Source organism: Salvia hispanica, chromosome 4 (genome assembly GCF_023119035.1).
Source record: "Salvia hispanica cultivar TCC Black 2014 chromosome 4, UniMelb_Shisp_WGS_1.0, whole genome shotgun sequence".
In the NCBI taxonomy this organism is placed as follows: Eukaryota; Viridiplantae; Streptophyta; class Magnoliopsida; order Lamiales; family Lamiaceae; genus Salvia; species Salvia hispanica.
Window position 1 is genome coordinate 36,176,779 of NC_062968.1, and position 19,733 is coordinate 36,196,511.

The window sequence follows — 19,733 nt, forward strand, 5'->3', positions numbered from 1 at the left end:
TTGTGCATGGTAATACAGGCGTACATTATATCAGCAATGCAGTCGACATGCCACAAACGCGTTGGACCCCTAATTGCCGCCCATCGGACTGGAGCACACCAAATGCGCGCTCCACGTCCTTGCACGCCAACTCCTGCCATTCCGCAAAGTAGGCCTTCCTGTCCTCATTTGCGCATATAATCGTCTTCACAAAGACCGGCCACCTAGGGTATATCTCATCCGTCGCAGTAGTAGCCCATATCATGCAGGTTGCCGTTGGCGACAAAACTGATGGCCGGACCGACACCCTGGCACCGTCGTTGAAAAGGGGCGACGAGTTGAAGACGTTGAGGTCGTTGTTCGACCCGACTACCCCAAAATACGCGTGCCAAATCTACAGCCGATAATCAGCTACGGCCTCGAGGATCATCGTGGGATTCTTTCTTTTATAGTCGGTGGTGTAGAACCCCTTCCAGGCAGCGGGATAGTTCTTCCACTCCCAATGCATACAATCTATGCCGCCTAACATCCCAGGAAACCCATGCTTCTCCTTGTGCATCTGCATCAGATCCTGACAGTCGTCGGGGTAGGGCTTCGAAGATACTGGGTCCTTGAATATTTCAACGACGCCCTCACAGAAATACTTCAGACACTTCAGGGCAGTACGTCTCACCGATGTGGAGGTACTCGTCTCACATGTCTGCCGCGCCTCCGTAGGCCAACCGCCTGATTGCCGCAGCGTGCACTTTTGAATAGGGGTGTGGCCGGGTCTGCCAGCCGCATCGTACCTGAAGCGGAAGCACTTATATCGACGCTCCAAAGCGTCAACGATACGCATAAACAGCTCTCCCCGCACATCCTAAAACGCTGTCTGAACATGTTGGCGTTAAACCGCGGCCGCTCTGCGAAGTAGTCGTCATATAGCCGCCGATGTGCAGCAACGTGATCCCGAGCAATCACTGCTCGGCGGTGGACAACGGGTGGAGGTCGAGGTACCGCCGGCTGCATAGCCCTTTGTAGCAGTCGGTCTATCTCACCCTCCGTATAGGCCTCCAATGCTTCGTCCATTGCTGTTCGTACTCCTCATCACTACTACCACTACTACCACCCGCGTTACTCATTCCGCGTTGTTGCTCTTGTACGAGAAATTAAGAGAGAGAGAAAACTCGTTAAAACAAGTGGTGCGAATGAAAATGACGTGAAAATCGCGTGTATATAGTGTTTCGAAAATTTAATTAAAAAAAATAAATAAAAAATTTGTTGGCCGATCGCTCGCTGATCGCCAGCCTACAATGGCGGCGAGCGCATCGGACAGCGCCCGATAATCGGCGAGCGCTCGCCGAATTTTTCGCCGATTCCACGCTCGCCGGTTGCAATGGTTCGGCGAGCGGACGGCTAGCGCTAGGAATCGGCTAGCCGGTCGCTCGCCGATTATAGTGGATGCTCTTAAAATTTGGCATCATTTGACCTGGCGCGGGTTTTAAGAAATGTAAAATTGGGTTGAAAAAGTTGGTGGCATGTGGGTCTTATTTTTATATATTAGTTTTAAAATAAATGTGAGTGAGAATGAGTTAGTGGAATGTGGGGTCCACTTCCAAAAATGGTAAAAGTGAAATGTGACAAATTTTTAGGGACGGACGAAAAAAGAAATAGGTGACAAATTTTTAGGGACGGAGGGAGTAATAAAGAATGATTGGCATTATCTTGTAATGATGCCAATTAGCCTATTTTCGAACTCCAATAGAAATCTATAATCGTTTCTACGTAGTACTGTACTAAATAATTAGGTCTTGGACACTATCTGAATTGGTGAGTTCAATAGCACCGACATAAAAATGGTGCAGCAAAAGACAATCTATTAAATAGTGTTATGTCTGGAATAATAATTGAAAATTAAACCACGTCTTTGTCTTTTTGGATTGCCTACTTTTTATCATGTAATCACTATTGTCAATTTTATTTGGAAGCCTGTCGCATCAATGTTTTCTGATTTCTTATTACTAAACAATACTTACCTAATGAATTAATTAGTAGTACTCCTAGTTAACTGTGCAAACTGCAAACCTAATGACAGAAATGTTGTAGTAATGGGCTGAAGAAACCCAAATAATGGGCCCTATACTTAATGAGCCCAATGGCTCTGTGCTGACCCACCGCAGCCCATTTTACAGATGATGTTAAATAAATGCCATCCACAAATAAAACTTTATCTGTGTGATATATATATATTGCTCTTACTATCGTCAACTTTGAAGTTTCAACGTTCAACTTTGAACTTTCAACATATATTTAGTTGATTTGTATTACGATTGGGTTGAATTGGACAATTTTCTTATGTTTTGCAAATCCATCTAAAGATTAAATAAAATGTCAAATCTTGGCGACCAAGAAAGTTTCAATAATATCTCTTGATTTAATAATTATGCCTTTATCTGCCAGCACGCAACTTCAACTTTGAATTTAAATCCACGCATTTTGTTCGTTATCATATAATATGAATTTTAATTTTCAAACGTTGAATCTACATTAATTAAAAATATGACAAATTGGTGATTTCCCTACCCAAAAAGATATACTAGTACATATCATAATTGATAATACAAATGGATTGGAGCCACCAGGCACCAGCTGTAGAGAATGAATTCAAAAATCAGAGTGACACCAGAATTTGAAGAGCAGTTTTGGGGGACCAATCAATTGAATGAATGAAGAAGAAGAAGCCCATAAACTGATATATATGAAATTATTGAAGTATTAACATTACTAAATGTGACCCACTCATCATGCTATCCTAATACAGAAAATAATGTCACTGTCACTCATTTTTCTAGTACATTCTTTAGCACTGATTATGCCAATATTTCACCTACCTAACACCCTTATATCCTGGCAACTTGAAATCACAAATCTTCACTACCTTTTTACAACATTTTGCTGAGTCACGTTTGTTAGTAAGAGATGGAAATTTGAAAGAATTTTGTATATATTCAAATACATTTATAGTATAATTAGGCTCGAATAATGAGGACTGAATATGTTAGCTGAGTTAAGCTAATGTGGCCCGCTAATAAATAAACCAAACTCAAACTTTTAAAGCTCGGTTCGATTATACCTAAAGAAATGAAGATACAAAGGAACAATGCCAAATAATTAAATGTGTTTGCCACAATGATCGTATTGATTCACATGTATGAATACATGCATGTGCCCAACCCGGACTTATATAGGCAAATTTTATTTCGAATCATACTTAAATTTAATTGGGTGCGACTATTACATACTACCAGTATTTTAGATTCATAGAATAAAAAAGTCATAATTCACTAAATTCAACTTTCATTTTGCTGATATTCTTTTTTCTTATTTTCTTAATGTTCGCATTCTTGCACTTGAGAGTGAAATTTTCAATTGGTGATGGTTCATTAAATCTTACTCATGACAATGACAAAATTGGCAGCTTGCATTATTTCAATATATGAACAACAAATTAAAACCACAACCATGAAAGTTTCCCTTCACATTACACAAATCCAATGGCTAAAACAAATCCAATATCTAAACACAAAACTACAGTTTCATCCAATGTTAAACACAATTCGGTATCTTCTCTCCGATTATCTCTACGACACTAGCAAATGTACCCTTTAATTGTAATTCGAAAACCAAAATTGGAATTTGTTGTTGAAGCCTATAAATATGCTATTGAATATGGTTCAAGTCTTGATAAGCGAATTACTTTTAAAAAATAAATTTTCTCAGTGAGTGACAAAACTAGTCCATCCCAAATAATCTTTTCTCGTAGCAAATTGCTAGGAAACCTGAAGATTTATGGACCAGTTTGGTGAAGAAAAAAAAGCAAAATGAGGAAAATGACTTCGCTTGATTTATATTCGTAGTTTAGAGGTCTCCAGCGATATTTTATCCAATGATCACAAAAATAAGATTCCAATAATTTAAGAATTATTTATTTAACTCACTCTTGAATATATAAGCTAGGTCAAGACAAGTAGTATAGTCTACAAAAAAAAATAGGCTTAAGTATTGGTATTTAAACCATACCAATAGTATTCCCATAGTATTCACTTCTAAATTCTAATATTTGTTTAAGTTTATGATCTAATAGTCAAATTGGCACGCTTTCAAAAGTTACTGTAAAACAAAATGGATCCAAAAAAATTGTCAGAAGAAAAATTGAAGTGAAAGTGAAAATTGAATCGGGCATGTCAGTAAAAATTAAGGAAACCAAACAAAAGGGCCTCAATTGCCAAACCCAAGAAAAAAAATAATTGAGGGAGAGAGAACTAGTGCTATTATTAAACTAGAATACTCCAAGAAAAGATTGTCAGAAGAAAAAGAAAAAAAAAAAAACTGGTTCTTTGAATTGAAAACAATACTCTACAAACAATCCCTTGAATTATTTGTATTTTTCTGAGCCTCCCACCATATTAACAATAATCTGAGATCTCATTCTGACACTAATCTATCAAGATTTTCTCTCTGCCAACAAAATTCCAAGAAAGAGTTTCTTTTCTTTTTGTTATCCAATCTGCGATCCAGGAACAAACTCTGTCACCATCAAACTTGTATGGGTTTTTCCAGCTAAGGCTGTTGTTGAAAGTTGGCACAAAAGCTATGGAAGGCCCCCAGGTTCAAGGTATGAAATTAGAGAGAGAGAGAGAGAACGCCACCCCAATCCATATTCTCTGCACTTCTCAGCTAAAAATTAACTCTTGCTTTATTGTCTCTGCAGAGACAGATTTTGAAGAGTAAATTCTGCCCATACCCTTTTGGTTTCCTTCAATTTGTATCTTGCATATTAATGGTGTCTAGCCCTTGTACGGCTGTTGGGTATAACACTTTTGCTATGCTTAATCTGGAGTTGAGGTCGGGATCGATGATGAACATGTTGTCTGCTGGCTGTTTTGGATGATATCTGTCTGTGTATTTATATGTTTAGGGTTTATTAATTTGTTGTGATTCTTTGTTAGATAGATCAATTGGACATGTAGGTTTTATATGTGTATTATTGTAAGTGTTGTGTTGTTGTATCAAGGAGTAGTTGAATAGAGTAAATGATGGTGAAGCCTTGTTGGAGACCATGTGTTGAGGGAGATGGGAGTGGGAGTAGGGATGATCCAGATGGTAGGGCTAATGGGCTGTGGTGGTATAAGGATCTTGGCCAACATGTTAGTGGAGACTTCTCAATGGCTGTGATTCAAGCCAACAATTTGTTGGAGGATCAGAGCCAGCTTGAATCAGGGCCACTGAGTTTGCTTGACTCGGGGCCTTGTGGTACCTTTGTCGGAGTTTATGATGGGCATGGAGGGCCGGAGACCTCCCGCTTTGTCAACCAGACCTTGTTCACCAATCTAAAGAGTAAGTCTCTCAAGAAACTTGTTTGTTTGCATCTTTAATTCCTTTTGTGAATGAGTCTTATTCATTGTTCATCATAAGATACCAATACAAAGGGGCAGAGAGAAGAGGTATAGGTTAAGATTGACACAAATGCACAACTTCTACCATATGTTAAGTTGCTGCATCCATTACTTCACTATAAGATTGATGCTTACTTTGTTGGTAAAAATGTGGCATGATAAAAAATAAAATAAAATAAAATAATAAAAAAAAAGAGTGGCATGATATGCATAAATCCAGTCTCAGGCTCTGAATTTTTTTGGTGGTACTTAATCCTTGTTTGCTTAAGCTCGTGCCACGAGTTGTTGATGACACGGTTTCTTTCCTGTTGCTAAAATGGCAATTACCCCTCCATTGAACTAGCTTGCCTTGATAATATAATGAAAGATGTAAAAAGTAAATAGGGAATTTGTATAAAGCAAAATACCTAAGTATGAATTTTATCCAGAAAAAAACATGTGCATAATCGTATCTTCTTAGATGTCAACTGTGTGTTCAAGTTATGTGACTGGTGTTGTTGGTGCAGGATTTGCCTCCGAGAGTGAGGAGGTATCTGCAGATGTAATTAGAAGGGCTTTCTTGGCAACGGAAGAGGAGTTTCTGTGTCTAGTAAGGCAGCAATGGTCTACAAATCCTCAAATGGCTTCAGTGGGGACATGCTGTTTGGTAGGGGTGATATGCAACGGGGTCCTTCATGTCGCCAATGCTGGAGACTCGCGAGCTGTCTTAGGCAGGGCAGATAAGAGTGGTAGAGGAGTAACCGCTGTTCAATTATCCACGGAGCACAATGCTAGCTTTGAATCAGTTAGAAACGAGCTACGGACCTTGCATCCTGATGATCCACATATTGTAGTTTCAAAGCACAAAGTGTGGCGTGTGAAGGGCATCATCCAGGTAAACCTTTGTATTTCCTCGTCTTTAATCCAATAATATGCGACTACCAAGATGATAATGGAGCTGGTTTTATTGCAACAGGTGTCAAGATCCATCGGCGACGCCTATCTTAAGAGGTGGGAGTTCAACAGAGAACCACTCTTGGACAAATTCAGGCTGCCTCGACGGTTCAGCAAGCCAATCCTCAGCGCAGAACCTTCGGTGCTCATACACAGGCTCAACCCTGAGGATCAATTTCTCATCTTCGCGTCAGATGGTTTGTGGGAGCACTTGAGCAACCAAGAGGCGGTAGATATTGTCGCCAGCAATCCCCGTAATGTAAGTCTCTCTGATTCTGCTAGGAAATGAAACCAAAGAGTTTGAAGTAGTTTTTCAAGCAGCTTATATGATTTTTATGTACAATGTTGTTGGACAGGGCATAGCTAGGCGACTGGTTGAATGCGCTCTTCGAAAAGCAGCCAAGAAGAGAGAGATGCGCTATGCAGACTTGAAGAAAATCGAACGAGGCGTGAGGAGGCATTTCCACGATGATATAACGGTTGTCGTCATTTTTATAGATCGTCAACCATCTATTGCTCGATCAACTCCTGTTGTTTCCATACGAGGGGGTGCTCGCCTTCCCAGCCGTGCAAATTCTTAATGTACCTGCCTCTTTATCTTTCGTTTTGAAAAGATAAAATGAAAGAAGGAATATATTGTTTTATTGAATCTCAGATGACTAGCTCATTTGGGAATTGGGATATTAACCATCGACTCAACAGATAGGTCATCGCATTTCATATCTTCATTTTAAATAAGTAATGACAACTTATAATGATTTTGAGATAATGATCAGAAATAACAATACCCTTATCAACATATTTAATTTCTCTAACTTTAATCTATGTCCATTTTCTTTATATTTTCATCTAAGTGACTAAACACACCCTTCTTAATTTCCATGCCCAAAAAAACACCTTATGAGACAATCTTGTAAGTTATTACGAGAAAGATATAGTTGGAAAAGGATAGTAAGAATTAATTCACAATCATTCAGATATTGTTTACAAATTCATTCACGACACTTTTCAGTTTGCATTAGCATAACGCATGTTGTATGTTTGAGAGGCTGAAATCATCCATAACAGAATCAGATGGTATGAAGAAAGAACTAGAAACATCCCTCTAGCAGACCAACCAAACTATTACAAGTTCACCAAGCATTCCATGCTAACTTGCGTTGCTAACTAGGAATTACTACCTGAAAGCAAAAGAAACCTTGCTAGCATTGCAAAGTAGTCGCAACAACTAATTCCTACACATTCACCTGGCATGACGGTGCATGATCGACAACCACAGACCACCTCCTGACTGGCATTCATCTCAAAGCACAAGCCAACCATTTCAAAAACACCATATGATAAGAAAATATTTATCAATCATTCAAATTTGAAAAAATAAAACTACCAAAACATCAAACAAACTAGAAGGTTTTAAATCATTTTGAAGTAAATCTATCAGATCAGATACTTCTAGGAAATTTTCGGGAAAAATAGCACAGAGTCAATAACATAGGAGAAGAAAAAAGGTGATGGTTTTAAACAGCTGTTGAGTAAACCAGTATTAACCTTATCAAAAGTTGATAATTTTGAAAGATCTCTAAACAACAACTATTTGAAACGCAAATCATCAACCAAGATTTTATCAGTCACTTCCACATAAGCAAGCCACGGGTGGGCATATAGTACACTACAAGCACAATGCCAAGTTTGGGTAGCAAATATTCGATCAAACATAATCTAGCAAAACCTAACAAAAGACTTCTCATGGACCAACATGACCAAAATTTATGGGTACAACCTGTTGAACCAATATTTGTTATCCAGTTCATACAAAAGTACTCATGCATATCAATGCTTGTGGTTAGAGAACAAGATGCAGGTATGAACAGGAGAAAAAAGCATAAAATTACACAGAGCTACACATCTAAAAGACCTTTTAATGCATTTAATTTTTGAAATGGATGGCATGCCGATTCAGAAGCACTGACATAGAGGAGGTGGCTGTTGATTGTTGCAGGCATCACCAAGAACCCATAACAAAAGAAGTCCAAATTACAAAAAACAAAAATCATTTGTTAATCACAGATGGAATGCATGGCTATGCAAACAGGTGTTCATGTCAGGTTGTCAGTAAGAGGGCAGTAGGGGAGTTGAAGACGTTACTCTAACCTACGCATCCTGAAAAAAAGAGAATGATACATCAAATTCGGAAATGCCATAAAGAATAAGTAGCTGAGCTTTTAGGTTGACAGAAACTTAAAGACGAAGAATTATGAGGTTTGCAAAGATAAATGTCAGATGAATGTCTTACTATCAATTATAGACCAATGTTAATTTAGGTTCCTCCAACAGCCTTGCCAGATATTGCTTTCTTCTGACATGTTAAGCCCAGGAATGAGAAAAGGAACCAATAAATCTTATTACAAAAACACTTTCCATAACAATTATTATTATTTTAATAAGAAACATAGGCTCTCATTCATATATTTATAACTCACCACCTCAATATTTCCTTCTCCATTTGCCTTCGGGCTGGACTGAGGCTGCGAAAATCTACATTGCAGCAAAGTCCAACTCATTAAATTAACTCTAAAAAAATTCAACTCTTACAAGATTTTATAATGTTAGCACAACTTTCAATTTTGGGTACATTGAAAGTATCCTCTTCATCCACATTATAATAATGGGGTAAAAAAATGTTGCTATACCTGAGTGCCCTTGCTTTCTTTTTATCTTCCTCTACTGAATCAGTCACAGGAGTTGACCCAAACCTAGCAAGTCTAGCTTTTTTCTTAGCTTCCTCTTCAACCGATACAGGTTTGGTAATCCCAAACCTGATGAACAATTGAAATGGGTAAAATGAATTAATCCAATTAATCGCTCACTTAACAACAGCAACAACAAGAAAACACACACATAAGCACACAAGGGCAAAGAAGGCCCAAAACCTCTCTGCTCTAGCCTTCCTTTTCAGATCTTCTGATTTCTTTGACGAATCCAATCCATCAGCAGCAGAAGCTTTACCAAACCTGTTTAAAAGCAAGTGCTTAGATAAGCTTATCTGCAACCATATTCAGTGAGACAAAAAGTAACACAATATTTTTTCTAAAAGTCTAAACACTAACAATAATAACATCACTAGTTATAGCACCAAAAGAGCAGAATGGGGTATACAGAATAACCATCACAGCATACAAGATACCTGTACTGCTACACTCTGATTATCATTTAAAGCCAACTATAGATTGCAAGTTCAAAGTATAAACAACCAAATTAAAAGACTACATAATCGAGCCATAATGTTCTACTATAACTTAATCTCTAACTTAAAAAATTAAATGGTAATCCATAAATGATAATTAGGTCGCCGCAACTTCCCAGCACCGATTCATGGGCAAGAACTTGATGAGGTGCAATTTTCTCGAATTCACAACTCAAAACGCCAAATGTCGAGCCATGACCCTTACCGACTTACCGTAAACACAAGATACAGGTCGAAGTTACATGGAGTAATACACAACCAATTAGTGGAGGCAACATTATATACCTCTCGGCTCGAGAATTGCGCTTCTCCTCTTCCGAAAGGTTTACCGGCATCCCAAACCGCTCCGCGCGCTTCATCTTCTTCTGAATATCCGTGGCCGCATCGCCTCCATCTACGTCGCTGGTTTTCACAGCCGCCGCATCCGGAGTCTCCTTTGTTTGGTCGCCTGGAAGTTCAGGAAGTTGGTGAGTCAATGAGGCATCTTCAACGGGCGATGGCGCTAAATTGAGGTCGGTGGTGGTTTTAGGGTTTTCGACTTTAGATGCCGTCGCGGTGGCCATTGGAGAGAGAGATTGGAAATCCTGAGGGTGAAGGAATTGAATAGGGGCTCAAAATCGTAGGACCAGATAAAATAGAATATGTATATACTCCTCCTACGATACAATATTTATTCTATTGGAGAGATAATTAGAGCATCCGCAACGCTGCCTTCTGCGTTGCTGTCTCGCTCTCGTCTCGACGAGACGAGATGTCTCGACGCCCGACAGCGTCCCGGCGAGGCAAGCCTCGAGCTGGCGAGACACGCGCCCGGCGCCACGTGGCGCGCGCGGGCGGCTGGCGTGACGTCCCACACTCGCCGACCCGCGAGTGGGCGTCGGATTTATGATGTCATAATTCAATTTTTTTTAAAAAAAAAAAAACAGATTTTTCAAAAAAAAAAAAAATTAAAAAAAAAAACGGTAATATGACCGTTGAACGGTCATATTTTTAAATTTTTTTTTTTTATATTCTATATATACTCTTCTCCATTCTCCATTTTACACACAAACACACATCTCTCTTTCTTTTCTCTCCAATCACTTCTATAAAATCATTCCTTTATTTTTTTCTTCTCCCAAATTTAATCAATTATGGATCCATTTGAGCAAATGCGTCGAATAATAGAAGAATCGCTAGAAGAAGATCGACGTAGGGAGGAGGAAGCCGTCGCGCCTCCTAGGCGACGCCGGACATACATCCACCGTAACCGGGAGGAAGCCGCCGCAAGGTTGGAACGTGATTACTTCAGTCCGAACCCGGTGTGGGGAGATATCTATTTCCGTCGCCGTTTCCGTATGTCACGCCCGCTATTTTTGCATATCGCGAGTACATTGGCGGCACGGGAAGAGTTCTTCGGAGAAGGGTTCGACGCTGTTGACCGTCCTAGCCACACGACGCTCCAGAAATGTATTACGGCGATCCGTCAGCTTGCTACTGGACAAACGGCGGATGCGTTCGACGAATACCTGCACGTCGGAGAATCCACTGGGCGACTTTGTTTGTTGAACTTCTGCAAAGGCGTCCGGGCAGCCTTCACCGCCGAATTTCTGAAGAAGCCAACCACCGCAGATTGTCGGTTTCTGCTCCGTCTTCACGAACAAGTGCACGGATTCCGAGGATGCTCGGGAGTGTCGATTGCATGCATTGGCAATGGAAGAATTGCCTTGTGGCGTTGAGGGGGTCATACAAGAGCGGCCACAAAGGCACCCACCTCACCGTTATACTCGAGGCCGTCGCCGACTACCGGCTATGGATTTGGCATGCGTATTTCGGGATCCCCGGCTCGAACAACGACGTCAACGTGCTCAACAACTCCGACCTCTTCGCTGAAGTTCTGAATGGTAAAGCGCCGGCCATCAATTTCGTCGCTAACAATCGCCAGTATAAAATGAGGTACTATCTTGCCGACGGCATCTATCCGAAGTGGCCAACCTTCGTGAAGACGTTCAACAGGCCTACGGACGAAAAGCTGTCTCTTTTTGCGCAGAAGCAAGAGTCTGCTCGCAAGGATGTGGAGAGAGCGTTCGGGGTTCTCCAAGCTCGATGGAACATTATCAAAGCCCCGGCTCGACAGGTGGTTTATGGAGAATATGGTCGACATCATGTATACGTGCATAATCTTGCACAACATGATTGTCGCCGACGAAGGACCTGAGGCGGGAAATTGGTTCGACCCTGAAACCCCGGGAAGCTCAACCGCAAGTAGTCCGCCTCGAACGGGAGTGCATCCGTCTTTGCAAGAGCGGTTGTCTATTCGGGCAAGGACACGTGATTCTACCGCCCACGCCCAACTCCAGGAGGATCTAATGGAGCACATTTGGGCAAAATTTGGCAACCGTTAGATGATCGTCACTAGAGAACTCCTTCTTCTGCTTCTTTGCCTCCATTTTTTTTATTTGAGTTTAAGTGTGCAATTTGTAATTTCTAGTTTTTTAATTATGTCTTTTTTATTTTTTTAGGTATTTAAATTGTAATTTTATTTTATTTATAATGAAGTGTGTTTTTTATTAATTGAATTTGTTGGAATTCAAAATAAAAAATGAAATTGAATGAATAGTTAAGAGATGGTTAAGAGATGGAGGGATGCAGGTGTTGTCTCTTAGTTAAGAGATGAGCTGAAAAGTACAGTGGGCCCCATGAATAGTAAAGAGATGAGACGGTTAAGAGACGGATAAGAGATAGTGTTGCGGATACCCTTAGCTTCAAAATCAATCTCATTTTTGGTTTTTTTTCAAAAAAAATTATCTTAGATTTATACTAAATCAAAACTTAAAAGTTTTTCAAATTTTGTGAATAAAAAAAATATAATATAAAAAATAATTAAGTTTGAATTTAGTATAAATGGTTGAAGTAAAAATTTAATATGACATTTGCATTCAAATGAGTTTGAGTTTAGTATAAATAGTTGGAGATACTCTTAAGCTATGACCATTGAGTTCTTAGTATATCACTAAAGTGGAATATAGTAATACTTCTAAATAAAGAATTTCATATTCAACACCGTATTTTATGCAGTACTTTAATTATTAGTTAAATGGAGATAATAAAGTAGAGAAAATGATGTTTTTATCTTAATAATGAGTCACTTTGAATAACAAGGAGAAAGTATTAACTTTAAAGACGAATGATGATTACATGATCAATAGTAGATTGTGTCACATTGTTTGAGGTGTTTAGAGCATACGCAATGGGGCGTCCTATAGCCCGCCCTATAGGATGACACCCTATCCTCCGCCACATCAATATTTTATCTTCCATCCCATCTCCATGCAATGGGACGCCCTATAGCTCGTTCTATAATTTTAACTTCTATTTTATATTTTTATTTTATTTTTTATGTCTACAAATATATCAATTAGCAAGAATAAATATAAAAACACTACAAATTAAAGGCAAATCTTATTGTCAGTATTTATTATTTATTTTTTATATTTTATGCTTGCAAATATGGAAAATTGTCGGAAATCATTATTGAATTTAGAAAGAATTTGAGACGAGGAAGAGAGTGGAGTGAAATGTATGAAATGAAGTATAAAAATTAGTGATATATATAGAAGAACATTAAAAAAAAAGAAAAAAAAAAGAAAATGTGTGCATCGTCCGGACCTATCCTCCTTACCCCCACAATGGGGAGGAGGATAGGCCGAAGGATGCAAAAAATAGTTCATCGTCCGCGGACGATGCATAGGGCGCGGAGGAAGGAGATCGCATATGGCGTGGGGCTGCAGTGGAGGACGATAGCCCGCCCGATGCTCTTACTAAAAAATGTAGTAGTACAACTATTTAGGTAGTTGTCATTTTTTTGTGATAAAATTTTTCAGAAAAAAAAAACCCGCGATAGAAACATTAACGTAGCAACTAGCAACTGAAGTTACACATCACTTGTCTACATGTCAATAAACATCTGATATGTAACTTAGAAGTGTTAGCTTACTCGATTTATCACATTGTTTAGTATACTTGTTTTCATCAAATCGTTAAAAGATTATGTCTCAAAGTTTTTGTCAAAGCTTGAAAGATGAACACCGGTTAGCAGAATTCACGGAATCCACACTCTTGCACCACCAAATTGCAGACATTGTGCTTCCATCTTCGTTACTCGCTTTTTTTAGTAGGTGTGAAAATAGATCTCGACGGCACAACTAAAATTAGAGTGAGTTTTGTTTTTTGTTAGGACAAGGTGGTAATAACCGGAGAGGATCTCCTGCTCCACTTCTTATCCATCTCTCACAATCAAATAAAATAATCCATCTACACTTATTAAAATTGCTCATAGTTATAATATTATTTTATTTGATTGTGCGAGGTGGATGAGGAGTGGAGCAGAGATCCTTTTCGGATAATAACACCAAACCCTAGGGATAAATTTGTCATGTTCGGCCTAAATACATAATCTAACATAAATCTAGCAGTGTGTGGTGCATCACAGTGGACTGTGGTGGAAAATCAACTAGTTGTCTAGCTCATTGGCGGGCGCAGTGTGGGATCAGAGGCATCCCATTCCATCATAGCCTCACCTCCACAACACCACACTTCTGTTCTTCACTCTAACTGCAGAAAAAAAATAAAGAAAAAAGAGGAACGAATTTTCGAGCCATGAAATTGGCTTCCACAATGCACACCAGTTCAATCCAAATCCATTTTAATTTGGATTTCAATCTGCTTAAATCATCCCCAGTCAATTGCCCTAAGAACGTCGCCAGTAGGTTTATTCTTCGACGCTCTCGCCCCCATTTCTCAGGTTTAATCTCAAGCATGCATTTTTATGTGAAATGATTCTCTGTCACATTGGATGTTGTTGGTGACTTTTACCTGTTCTATTGGAATAATTTCAGGTGGATGTTGTTGTGGTGGAAAGTACCATTTAACATCAGCGATCTCAGAAGGTGTTCTGAGCAGCAAGGCCCCAAGAAGACTTAATGCGAAAAAATATTCGACAATTACTTGTGCAAGGAAGACCGAGCATGAGGAGAAAGCTTCTATTTCGCGAGATGATACAGGTGAACTTTCGGGAGTTTTCTGTGTATGTGTGTGTTGATCTGCTTTCCGAGATGAATTTAGTTTCTCTTATACTAGTATATATATGCAGCATCATGTTGTTAATCTGTCTGAATACTTAATAGTGATTCAATTTTGTTCTAAAATTAGAACTGGCTGGAGAAAAATGATTATACGCATCTTTTTGTTATGTGTATGTGTGTTGATCTGCTCATTGAGAGTTTTTTGCATATAAAAGTGTCCCGATTACTGTACTTTGCATCATTTATGGTGGCTTTGCTTGATGCAATATCTTGTGGATCTTAATTACAGACTGAAAGACAATAGGTTGTAAAATTTTGCAGCTTTCATGTGTGGAAGTGCATGCATAGACGATTATGCTGATTTGTTATTTTTTAACTGAAATTGGTCCCGTATATTGCAGCTCATGATGTATCTAGATATCAGTCATCCAATGGCATGGGTGACCGTGAGGATTCATGTGATGATGTCTCCCGTGCTGATGCTGAAGAAACGATTTTGAGGACTGATTATGCTTCATCTCTAAGAACTGTGGGCTTGTGTGTATGTGTTTCCTGACTGTAATTCTGGCTATGCTTAAGTTGACTTATATCCGTGAATAAGGTGAATTGAAGTCTATTTAGTAACCTTTGTTGTAGGTGTTCTCGGCTGTGGTATTTGGTGTTGGTGTTGGTTTGAAAGATGGAGTTGGAAAGGCATCTGAGTTTTTTGCTGGGTATGATTACTGACCTTCTAGTGGCACACCTGTTCTTTTGGTTCTATGCAAGTTCTTCACATGGGCAGTAATAAACATTAATATTGTTCCCTTTTGGTAATCTATATTCTGTTTTACATATGCTCCAAACATGGCCTTGTTATCAGAGAATTTGGCTTATATGGAGTAGCTGAAAGTTCAATTATCTCCGTGCACAAGCTCATATACAATTGAAATATTTTATTAACTTATTCTTCTCATACTTGTTTCATAATTACATTTCATCTTCTGTATGTTTTTTTCTTTTACAGCTGGGTTGTTTTAATCTTTCAGAAGGATGACACATGATAATTTTTTAATGTCCTCAGTGTTTGAGTATAATTTCCCGTGCACAAATGCTGTATTGTGTTTTTGCATTTCTGTTGATGACTTAATGCTTGACTATGTTTAGGTATCTACTGGAGCAGAGTTTATCTGTGGATAATCTGTTTGTATTTGTCCTAATATTCAAGTATTTCAGAGTGCCGATCAATTATCAGGTCTAGCACCATAGTCCTATTAAGACATTTGACCTTTTCTTTAGAAGATAATTGGATGTAGCATACTTACCTGGTTTTGTGTTGGTTGATGGTTCAATATGCTTACTGAAAATAGAACCGCGTGCTTTCTTATGGTATTGCTGGTGCTGTAATCTTCCGATTGTCATTGATACTTCTTGGGACAGCAACACTTCAGGTCAGTTGTAAACTTCAGTGTATATGCTTGCTAAAATTAGAGGACTAAATGCATGAATAATGTATCAGTATCTCTATCTTCAATGCCATTCAAAAAAAATTTCTTCTGCTTTCTTCTAATTATTGAGTTGCTTTCTCTTGTCTTTTAGAGATTTGAAGCTGTAAATCTATTTCTGGCAGCAATACTCCTCTATTCCTCATTCAAGGTACCATCCGCTCTGGTTCATGGACCACCATTGTGTCAGTATTCATGTTTTTTTCTCTTTCCAAAAATTGTTCCAAAACTGATTAGCAATCAGAGATTGCATTTGAATATAATTATGCACATAGATGGATTTGAATCATATCATTTGGAGGCTGCCGTGAAGAGAACTTCCTTATTACCTTCTCTGGTAGTCTAGCCTAATTCTTTCACCTTTTGATACCTTTGAATGAAATTCAGAAAGACTTTCTCCACAAATTGTGAAGTTCTATTGTCCTGTGTCTCAGTAAAAATCATAGGATAATATCTTATCATGCTGCCATACAACTTTAAGTTTCTTTTGGAATCCCCCTGATTCTCAGCGATATCAGGTAGCTGCAGCAAGATGGGTCTAATCGACTTGATGGATATATACATTTGTTGTTTGACCATGCGCAGTGGCCACTCTATGGCCCTCCCTGGAACCATTGCAACTAAAACAAATATCCGCTACATTCCATGAATAGCATGAAATTAGATTTCATTTTCTGTGGATATATGTGATTGCCTATCTGCTGCATTCCTGCATTACTAGCATGTTGTAGAACGGTTCCTATGCTTAATCATATATCTTTTGATTGCTTATATTATTAACTTGACAGTCACTTATTAGGTTTTCTTGGTGCTGCTCTCTTATTCTGGTTATATTTATCTTTTCAGCTATTTGGTGAGGATGATGAAGATAGCGATCTTTCAGATAATATCATTGTGAAGACATGCAAGAAGTTCATCCCTGTAACTTGTAATGTTCCTCATCCACCTTCCTTCCTATTCTTCTGGAAAATTATTTGTCGTAAAAGCACCAGGCACATGCCTGATTCCCGAGCTCACCTTATACATTTCTGGGAGTGCTTGCGTGAAGATCCTTTTTCATTTTTATTTTTTTCCTGTTTTGGCATGGTGTAAAATTTGATTATATTTTTATAGAAGTGTAGGTTAGTGCTTGATTTGGAGCTTGATATCATATCATTAATTTATGTCTGTTTATGGCTTTGCTTACCCCATATCATCTAGAAACTTAACTCATAGCTCACTACTGGCATTTGGTTCTGATCCCATCATACAACCTGCCCCCACCCCCCTCATCTTGTTCTTGTTTGGCAGCTGAACACTGCCTAGCACCATCTATGATTTCTTTTATTTTAATGAGTTAATAACTCTTACTCCTTCCACATGTCTAATCTGCAGCTGACTATGATGGAAATCGATTTTTTACTATCCAGGATGGCATCTGGAAAGTATGTTCTCAATTCACCATCTCACTGTAACTAATGTGACCTCACCTCATGTTGAGACATTTCTCCACTTGATGCATGAAATTTTGGGCACAAGCCTTTTCTAATTTCAATTAAGTCCCTGGACTCTCTCCTGAATATCTCCAAATTCCAACAGTTGCAAATGGGACCTAAAAGCTGTATTATGTGTTTCACGTTTTCAGCATCCCATGCACATAAATTCTTTAAGAAATTGATTTCTAGCTTCGTTTCTAACAGGAGTCAAACATTTTGGACAGGCTACACCTTTGCTTCTGACAGTAGCAGTTATTGAACTCAGCGACATTGCATTTGCTGTAGGTGTCCTATTCCTCAACTATCCGAAATGCACATTTGGAAGCTAAAAGATCACTGGTGTTTCATTGTCATATTTTTTTTCTTGTCAGGTGGACTCTATACCAGCAGTTTTTGGTGTCACCCGCGATCCCTTCATAGTTTTTTCATCTAACTTCTTTGCCATATTAGGTACTACTTGTCCGTCTGTGTCCCTTCCTTATTGTGTGCAGTTGTATTAAAAAAAATTATCATGTTAAGGCATTATTGTCTATGTTGATTAAACCAGGAATTTGAGGTAGTTTTTTGAAACCTGAAAGTAAGAAATATGAAACTTTAAGTTATAGTAGTATTGAATCTTAAAATTAAGCTATACAAGTTTTAGATGGAATCCTAAAAGGTTGGATGACATTAAAAATAAATTAGTTTAGATGTCGTTTTTTGAAATAACCATGATAACTTTTTCCTGGACTAACTGGCATACGAACCTGGTTTGATGTGCAACGGTTCTGGACAGGAACTAACTTCATCAGAATTTTGTTTGGCTTGTAGGCTTAAGGTCCTATTATACACTCATCTCAGAAGGCATGGCAGATTTGGAGTATTTGCAGGTGAATTTTTGCTTTCTTGGTTTAAGATTAGGTTGTTTATCATGGTTTGAACCTTTGAGGCTGTACACTCCATTTCACTCCACGGTCATAGGTTTAGTTTTTGTTACGAGTACCATTTTTTTGATATGATCGAAAGTTTATAACATGACATTTGGTCTTCATAAGCTACTTTTATTACGTACTAATGTCATTGCCAAATTTCTGCCAATCAGCCTGCTATTGGGGTGGTTTTAGGATTCATCGGGTGCAAAATGATACTAGAATTCTTTGGTGAGTGTTTACTATTGAAATAAGCTCAGCTCATGAATATCTGTAGTCTCGTTTAATGTATGTATTTCATTCCGACTTCTCTCCAGGTTTGCATATATCTACTGAGGTTTCCCTGGGACTGGTTGCCACATCTCTCACGAGTGGCGTCTTGCTGAGTTTACTGAAGAAGTCAGACTCGGAAACGACAGAGTGAGAAGCCGATGATGAACTCACTACCCGCCATTGACTCTTTCATTACGTGATTATAATAACTTCTTCTGTCGACCAACTAAATATGTATTCTTATTTGAATAATGATATCACGAAATAAAGCTCCAGGCCAGAATTTAATGCAATTGCTTTATAACGCTTTATACTTATTCGTTGCAAGTCTTTTGGGGAGAGAAAGTAGGACTTTTTTATGGATTTATTCATTAATTGCACCTCTTTAAATTCATTATTTACTTCTATGCACACAAGTCTTGCACAAAAATGCCACAACTCAATTCAAACCACACTCAAAATTGCCCTAACACGTCAATTATTAATCTCAGACCTTTTAACTTTCAAGGTTCGGAACATAATTTGATTGAATGACGCAGTGATTACAGTTGAGATTGTTATTTAAATTATAGTTGCATTGAACCTCATTATAACGAATGTTCACACTTTCACCATTTTGCCCATACACTTGCACACTTTCAAGTTGAAAGTTTGTTGGTTTTGAAATTTACACAGCAGTCAATCAACTACGTGTTTGATCCTAAACTGCATATTATACACAAACTCAAATAAATTTTGCAATTGATTTATGTTGATTTGATCGATTATTATCTGTGCGCAAAATTCACTCGATTAATTCATAAAAGTATTAGCCTCATCTTCGTATCGATTGTGCGCAAAACTCATCTCTTTGTAATCTTAGAAGCAAGCACGATTGCTTCTACTTTTAACTCACAAATTTGCTATCGTAATGTAAGACATTCTACATTTTGATGAGAGAAT

At 38.5% G+C, this 19,733-nt stretch overlaps 3 protein-coding genes across 6 annotated transcripts; 2 read left to right on the forward strand and 1 right to left on the reverse strand.

Moving 5' to 3' along the window:
- The first annotated feature begins 4,280 nt into the window (after positions 1-4,280).
- LOC125223393 (probable protein phosphatase 2C 38) lies at positions 4,281-7,034 on the forward strand. The gene is made up of 5 exons (XM_048126523.1): positions 4,281-4,633; positions 4,730-5,355; positions 5,921-6,288; positions 6,370-6,606; positions 6,704-7,034. The coding sequence occupies exons 2-5, from the start codon at positions 5,052-5,054 to the stop codon at positions 6,926-6,928; spliced, it is 1,134 nt and encodes a 377-aa protein (XP_047982480.1). The 5' UTR covers positions 4,281-4,633; positions 4,730-5,051; the 3' UTR covers positions 6,929-7,034.
- A 393-nt stretch (positions 7,035-7,427) lies between these two features.
- On the reverse strand, positions 7,428-10,214 carry LOC125223077 (protein MODIFIER OF SNC1 11). Of its 4 annotated transcripts, none has more exons than XM_048126042.1 (6): positions 9,877-10,214; positions 9,278-9,358; positions 9,038-9,163; positions 8,831-8,882; positions 8,641-8,703; positions 7,428-8,507 (listed from the first exon to the last, which is right to left on the reverse strand). In XM_048126042.1, the coding sequence occupies exons 1-5, from the start codon at positions 10,152-10,154 to the stop codon at positions 8,665-8,667; spliced, it is 576 nt and encodes a 191-aa protein (XP_047981999.1). In that variant the 5' UTR covers positions 10,155-10,214; the 3' UTR covers positions 7,428-8,507; positions 8,641-8,664. The 4 variants fall into 4 exon arrangements, with proteins under 4 accessions (XP_047981999.1, XP_047981997.1, XP_047982001.1 ...); XM_048126040.1 differs by having other exon boundaries at positions 8,828-8,882; XM_048126044.1 differs by lacking the exon at positions 8,641-8,703.
- A 3,839-nt stretch (positions 10,215-14,053) lies between these two features.
- LOC125222441 (thylakoid membrane protein TERC, chloroplastic-like) lies at positions 14,054-19,108 on the forward strand. Its single transcript, XM_048125062.1, has 14 exons — positions 14,054-14,374; positions 14,469-14,633; positions 15,056-15,195; positions 15,291-15,367; positions 15,798-15,885; positions 16,001-16,081; positions 16,230-16,286; positions 16,982-17,063; positions 17,510-17,559; positions 17,835-17,891; positions 17,982-18,060; positions 18,421-18,479; positions 18,692-18,749; positions 18,836-19,108. The coding sequence occupies exons 1-14, from the start codon at positions 14,230-14,232 to the stop codon at positions 18,940-18,942; spliced, it is 1,245 nt and encodes a 414-aa protein (XP_047981019.1). The 5' UTR covers positions 14,054-14,229; the 3' UTR covers positions 18,943-19,108.
- Positions 19,109-19,733: the final 625 nt, after the last annotated feature.